Genomic DNA, 7,958 nt, shown 5'->3' on the forward strand with positions numbered 1-7,958 from the left:
GAGATAAGAGGAAAATTTATAGGCAATACAAGGTATTTGAATATCGATGTTCACTTACCATCTAGCACCTGGGCAACAAACACAGGATCATCCAACTTCAAGAGCTCTACAAAAAATAGATGATGAATTGATCCATTTATTGTTATCCACTTTTTGTCAAATGAATATCTCGAAGTAAGAACTCGTTAGATAGGATCAACTTTGAATATCTTTTCATAAAGAAAAAAATAGGTAGAAAGGCAATTTTTGAAATATTTCAACTTTGAATATCTTTTCATATAAAAAAAATAGGTAGAAAGGCAATTTTTGAAATATTTTTACTCTTAGATGCTTATATATAATCTATTGGAGAACAGCATAGGCTTTTTTATATGAGAAATCAAGTCATTTTTTACTGCACTGCATCATTGTTGGACACCTCAGAAACCTGCATGTCAACTATAGGGTGCCTAGTACAGGTAAGATTAAATCAATGACTGTTAATACTTATGCCAAAGCTTTAACCTGGCCTACATCAATGCTGACACCTGGGTGACTACTTAAGTGACCCTTTTCTTTGAATAGTCAAGTTAATGATAATAAACTATTAATGGCTACTGCTTAAGAAGGTATTTTATTAATGATGTTAAATTTTCTATATTACATTACATCTCCAGCACACACGCAGGCATAAACACAAAGGGAGATTTTAGCCAGATGGCATAGGACTAGTAGTAAGTGCCTGATAAGGCAGCTCCTGCAAATTCCTCAAAATTATATTGATTAATGTATATATGCTAATTGTTTTAATTGTATATCTATGCACTGTTAAGCGCTTTATAGTGGCTTATGTTAGCTAGACAGGGTGCTATTTCGTCTTTGCGTAGAGTTATCTTCTCTTGGGAGCAGGTATGGATTGTTGCATCATTTGTTTGTGAGAGTAATATCATCAATTTTTGAGAAAATGACGTAATTTTCTCACACAAACCAATGACGTAGCAACCAATACCTGCTCCCAAGAGAAGATAACTCTGCAATACGCAAAGACGGAATATCAAATGCTGTGTATTATATAAAACAAGGTGGTACCCATCAGAGTAAGAAGACAGTGAGAGGTGATTGCAATGTTGCCCTGAAGACAGGTGACAGCCTCTGATGACTGCTGAACCAGATTGGCAAGGGAAGCTAAAGCAGGTTTCTTCTGTACTGGTATCAGGTCAGGGGCTTCCAGAATAGACACCAAGCAGGCCACACAGGTTGGCATTGCCTCTGATGGCACCGGAAATATCCAGGACTGAGTGTGGTCTGAATGGCCCTCCACAGACATCAACGACATCATGAAACTAAACAAATACAAAGTGAAATTTTCTATAAGGAATTTGCTATTTTCAAATCCTTTTGTCTTACATCTTATTGAAATAGAATTCATAATTTTCAAACATTAAAATTGTTTAAATTCAACTGCTGCACAAATGCTTCATTTCATTCAATTAACTTAAATAATGTAACAGAAGCAGAATTTGAAGGGAAAGTTCACATGATCCCTTGTTTGCACACCAAATCACATCTAACCAAGAATCAGTGTTCATTTGTTATTTTAACCATTGCTCTGTCCTTGTTCGAGAATTGTAAACCAATATTTCTGAACGAAGATTGCTGAAAAATTGTATGATATAGCAGTACAGTTACACTTGCATCTATCTGCGATTCTGTTTGGCTTTACAAATCATAGTCTGAAAAGATTGCAGTTCATTTTTACATTTTATATTTTACATTAAAATCTAATGAAAAATGTTGCATCTGTTAATGAAATTTGAAATAAATTAATGTACAACACAGGCATTAGTCAAAGATCTCCAAAGTTATGATTATGATGTCACCAATACAGAGTCAGAATGGCGTGAACAGGATATTTATTATTCTTAATGAATATCAAGTCAGGGAGTGTTAAAGTCTTTCAATGTCTAAAAGCCTAAGATATCCTATATTGCATTTTCCTTTTTTAACTAAAAACTGCAAATTAACAGGAAATGGTGGTTATGAACAACCAATCTCTTTACTGAGGGCAACCCAAGAAGGGCAGCATGTCTATAATATGTTTCTGAGGGTCAAAGGTCTGAAACAAGTCAACTTTTGTGAAACCAGAAGTCAAACCTGACAGGCTGAGGTGCTGATATTAGTCGAGGGTTGATACTGGGTGTGATATGGAGAAAGGCATGTTTTATTCTGTTTATTACATACTTATTATTATAATAAAAGCTACTATCTTATGATCTATTTTTCTTTTGAAATATTGAAAAAGGAAAAATTTCCAAAAGGGGTGTGATACGGGTACAGGTTTTGGGGTTTGATACAGCGGGGGCTGATACGGCTTTTGGGGTGTGATACGATAAGGGCTGATATGGGTAACAGCAATTGTGTCGTATCGCATATATACACAAAAAAACGTATTCATTAGTAAGTATGTAATAAAACCGAATACAGCCTGCATCCCCTTGCAAAAAAAGTCTGATTTTCCCAAAATGAAAGAAAAATGAGGAATATCTTCCAAATTTCAATAAAAAATACTATCTATATTTTTTCAAAATCATGTAGGAACAGGCTGCTGTAAAAATAATTGAAGTAGGACAACTTCCCCTTCCTTGCCTAAACAGACTTTGGTGCCATCCTCCCTTAACAAGTGATGAGAGTAAATGAGTTTACACTTAAAGACTATTAAATAGTGACACAACTTCTGTTGTTTATGTAACAGGAGAGGAAAAATGAACGGCCAGACTGGGGTTCGAACCCGAGACCCTCTGGACTCTAGACGGATGCTCTACCAATTGAGCTATCTGGTCGCCGAAAATCGACACAGCCCAGTTACGCTACATTCCTCCCTCCTTTTAACAAAGTCTTCGACCCCGAAGACACACGAGACCCTATACCACCTTATATTTATGTGGGTATATTTCGCTAGGCGCCAAATGTAACAGGAAAGGAAAAATGCACGACCAGACCGGAGTTCGAACCCGGGACCCTCCAAACTCTAGATGGATGCTCTACCAATTGAGCTATTTGGTCGCCGAAGATCTACTCAGCCCAGTTCCGCAAAATTTATATTCAACTTTACAAATACACTAGTAGGTCTACCGTGTCTCTATCTTTATAAATACGATTTTATTTCAGTGAGCAATGACTCAACTTCAAAAACAGGACAAAATTCTACAATGCACCCCATCACAAAATTAAAAGGACAATGTTGACGCAAAATTTGAGCATTGGTCGTGGGGTTCAAAAGTTGGACATCGATCGCGAGTAGCGATCCCTCCCGTGATCATTTCTATCCGAACAGCATGACCTCAGCTCATTATGAATCACAAAGACGGTACAGTAAATAAAACCTTACTGGCGTTCTACCACTGCGACAGGAAGTGTCCTACGGGCCTACAAACGACCCACCACGCGACTGATTCAGTGATGTCCTTCACTGATCATGAATCTCGAGCCTGGTGATCCAGTCAGAAATAACAATGGTAGTCGACAAAAACGATTCGAAAACAACTCTGATGGTTTTGAAATAATAAATGCATCGAACTCGTATTCGACGCTCCGTATTCGTAAAGTCCAATTTCGTTCCACATCAATTAAACTTAATTAATTCTTAAAAAGGAGAGTTCCAAAACTTTATTGGCGGGAATGCTTGAATAATTCTTTGGAAAACTTCGGATTCACATTGTTGATGGATTAAAAGACCGAATAATTCGAATGAAAAAAATACACTCCAGGTATGTTCTGTAGACAACCGAATTTTAGGTTCAGTATCGGAGACACATATCCTATCTGAAGTGATCATGTTTGTTTTACAAGCAGTAGCGGCCAAATTTAGCGGAATATTGCACAGAAACTGATTATGGATGAATGTAACTTATGGCCCAAACAAAATTATATAGGCCTATAATTAACGTTAGGCTAGAGACATATAAAGCCAGTATATAGTATATATTAAGGGACCCCATTGGAATTAAGCCACAATGTGGCTTTATGGGTCATCCCGGGTAAAGGCCTAAATTAATCTAATCCAATCCAGTCTTAACACCTGACTGACTTCTAATCTTATGGCATAAATAATTTATTTAAGAATATCTCATTCTGTGATAACATATATATATTTATGTCCAATCTGCAAAATGTGATAGAAGTGTATTATTTGCCTTTTACCTGAATAAATATTATTATTATTAGTATATACGTCTCTGGTAAGGCCTAGCATGTAAAATAAAACTTCTTTCCTTAATTTCTGATTGTCTTGCAATGTTTTTATGTCACGGTTATAAATATATATATCAAAAATTAATCTAGAACCAAGTCCAGCGTTCTTAGGCCATATCCGGCTATAAATATGAACTAGTTAATTGATCTCACCAGTGAGCATTATTTCTCATAAATCATTTTGAAATTAGTACCATTTTTTTCTAGGGGGAGGAGGATACAGTTCCATTTGTATCAGATGGGCAGATTTTGAATTAGCCCCCTCTCAACACCCACCTTTCGTGCAAACCACACACTGAACATATCGTTTTCTTACGTATCATAAGTTGTCATGTACGTAGGCCTATTTATAATCAATCTGATTAAAATCATATCTTGCATGGCTTCGTTAACTTCGTACTACGGAGCCATGTAACATGATTTTAATCAGATTTATTTATAATATGTTGACGGGAAAAGTCATCGATAAGTTGAGATAACTTGTGCATTATCATATCGTATTTTAGTCAATAGGCCTACAATAAACTGATTTATCGGTGTCCGAAATCGAAGCTCATTACGTTTAGAGCCCATGTCCATCGACCTTATAGATAATTGAATGGTTATAGTAAACATAAATCAGCACTATTCACGTTGACATGTAACTGACTCGAGCGGGACTCATCATACAACAGGAGTCGTAACATGTCATCCGAGGTTAACAGACGATGACATTTAATAAGAATTTGTCAAAGATGTAACATTAGTGGTACCTAAAAAGCACACAGAACTATATGTTTAAAATTGTTTAGTTTGATTAAATTACCTCCTTTTACCTGATGGGTTATTTTCATTTTGTGCTGGTTCGATTCACGCCTGAACATATATCATAGTGCTCCGTTTTAATCGAACCTCACCCATCCCAATAAAAAAAAAAGCAGTCCGAGATTTTGGTGGCCTTGCTAAAGTCCGATATATTTATACGCACCCGTGCTTCATAATTATTGACATGCTTAATTATCCATATTGAAACAACACAGACAAAGCACAGATATAGTAGAACATTGTAGATAGGGCGACTTAAATTACAACAAAATATTTATAGCGTTTCAGTCATGTAGCTATAGGTCTATAGACCTGTATGCTATTGGTTTTTATTCTACCAAACCGACAGTTCTGATGCTATCGGCCGTGTATATATAGTGTGCGAGATATAGAGTGGACGGGGGAGACGCGCGTGCTACAGCTGCTGTTTGTTACCCTCCCCCTATCACACCTAATATAGACAGGCACCAGGCAATGGTACGGTTGCCAGGGACACCGGCATCAACCCAAAACATGCGCGTGTTCTTTCAGAAAAACAACGTTCTCTACCCACCTATCTTAGTACTATCGACACCATGGGAGGCGAGCCGGGTTTTATACGGCCGCGAGTAAATAACACCAAACTCGGCTACCTTTATCAAAATTTAACTCATATAATTCAATAACCATACAAAACCACAAATGAACAATATTCCACAAGGAGCATGTTTACTCAAAAGTCTTACTATGGAGTATTAAACATTAACTGTCCTACCCTGTGGTATAGTACAGGAAATACGATAAGGGATTATTTCGAAAGTGCAATAAAAGTACTATAAATAAACGGCTGTAATCTGATCATTCACATTCAATGAAATCGGCACATGTGTACGTCTATACAATAATCCTAACACACAAGCGTATAAATCAGTATTTACAAACATGAACGCCATCTGCAACGAAGTATGAAATATATTATTGGAATATAATTGCACATCTGTAAGAGGCGATGTTTATTTACCTTTTATTTATGGAATCGATAAGTGTAACTCGGAGGTCTGAGGGTTTCTTATCCCCGACCCCCACCAAAAAGGAGCAAAAACAAAAACAAAAACAAACATACACACACACACACCTGTACGTGAGAATTTTTAACATCGCTTTCCTCTTTTCCAAATTAACATTTTAAGTATCCATAAATCACAAAGATGAAAGTTTATCTCACATTTAAGAATAGGATTCTTAATTCTTACTTAAACACGAGAACAGTTTATTAATACTTCAATAATCTAAATATTCTTCTCACACATTGCTATGATTGTATTCCGTCGAGGTCATGTTTGTTGTACACATGTGACCTCTTGTTACACACTAACGTGAGTCTGAGTGAAAATAAAATCTGAAAACTGTAAGATGTGTATGTTAAACAAATTGCCAGGCGTCCATTGAACCTACATGGCTGTACAACGTGTCAGATAATGTTAAGAGAGGCTGACATGTTGAAGATCAAACTATTACGAGTGCAATTAAGATGAAACAATTTCAAGGTTTTCTGCAAAGCAATTTTGGTATTATAGGAGACACATGTGCTTCGGTTGGTTGTCTGATCTTTATGACTGACATAAGTTCATCCTACTGTTAAATATGATTGTAGTGTTGAAAGAAATTGTTTTATTTCGACCGTAAAGTTGGTTTTAAGAAAGACATAAATTCATGGTATTTCAAAAATATAACCCGATCCCAAATAATCAATAAATCGAAGTAGCAATACCATGTAGATGAAATGCAACACCGTCAGCAAGATTGGGCAGTATGCGAACACCCCCTTGTTTCACACACTGGGAAGTCTACTAGTAATTAGAACAGTATGTTACGTTGTGTAAACCGTATGCATCTCATGTTATACCAGATGCCTCTCTATCTCACCGCGGATTCCTTATGTAGCATCCTCTTCTTCTCATCTGTCATTCATGTAACGATAATGCTGATTGGCTGAAAAACAACATCAGCAACTTTTTCGTTCAATCAGAACACTTGGTACATCTGATACAGCCCATACGATCTGTGGAGCTAGAAACTATATAAATCGGCAGGGAGCCTTCATCGAAGCATCAGACAGCTTTTAACCGTAAGTATGTGTGGACCTAGCATAGAACTTGCAGTGCCTAACCCTCTATTTACTATTATACCCACTACCTAATATCCTATAGTATTTACTGAGTATTAGAGTAAGTCGTTTTTATGCCTTGTAGTTTTCTATAGATTTTCCAAGCGTGTGTTTGATTTCCTTTCTCTTTAACCCTTCATTTTTTTAATATCTTTTTCGACGTACCAGATTGGAATTATTTAGCCGGATTATTTTCAATCCTTCACCCAACTTTTGTCATACCTGAGGATCTTTATACCTGGTCAACTGTCTTCGCCGGATATTTGCATGCTTATACCTGTGTTCTGAAATGTGTGAGCTACCTAATAATCTATTGGAGCTAATCCAGTGGACGAATTTAGTTAATACAATTCTGTGTGTGCTGTCTGTACAGCCTGGAACACTGTCTACTCGGAACTTCCTCTGATGTGATTCCATGTAAAGGAACTTTACCCTTTGTGAATTTATCTTGGATTTATTTCACTTGGATTTTAACATTTTGGAATCCCTTATTCCTTTCCCTCACCCTACACCATGTGTGCTCTTATTATCACAGGTATGCTATGAAGCTTGTTACAGCAGCCGGTCCCATAGCCGGAGGGGGCGGGGCCCCGTGATACAAGCCGGATAGTGTTTCTACTATTGCATGTCTTATTCAGACTTTTGTTTGCATGTACGACTCTTTGTTTATATAGTGTTCTTTTACATTTGTTGAGAAAGTACACTTGCTTTCATTTCTGATTTCTTGTTCGATGTAGATATGTTGCACTGTTGTATGCTATTTTTGAATATCGCTGAA

The 7,958-nt window shown here is 36.8% G+C and overlaps 1 protein-coding gene across 4 annotated transcripts in view; it reads right to left on the minus strand.

The window, feature by feature from the left end:
• The window catches only part of LOC110459507 (meiosis inhibitor protein 1-like), an 89,346-nt gene extending 82,212 nt beyond the window's left edge, over nt 1-7,134 (minus strand). For 2 of the 4 annotated variants that reach the window (XM_021511804.1, XM_021511801.1), the window contains exons 1-3: nt 6,940-7,134; nt 1,069-1,322; nt 59-106 (exon numbers count right to left, since the gene is read on the minus strand). In XM_021511804.1, the coding sequence (XP_021367479.1) occupies nt 59-106; nt 1,069-1,322; nt 6,940-6,974 (337 nt within the window). In that variant the 5' untranslated portion in view covers nt 6,975-7,134. Of the gene's footprint in view, nt 1-58; nt 107-1,068; nt 1,323-3,367; nt 3,590-6,939 lie in introns of those variants that run through there. The other 2 variants (XM_021511805.1, XM_021511803.1) reach the window with 2 other exon arrangements.
• Nucleotides 7,135-7,958: the final 824 nt, after the last annotated feature.

The sequence above is a fragment of the Mizuhopecten yessoensis genome, unplaced genomic scaffold (assembly GCF_002113885.1).
Source record: "Mizuhopecten yessoensis strain PY_sf001 unplaced genomic scaffold, ASM211388v2 scaffold10089, whole genome shotgun sequence".
Lineage (NCBI taxonomy): Eukaryota > Metazoa > Mollusca > Bivalvia > Pectinida > Pectinidae > Mizuhopecten > Mizuhopecten yessoensis.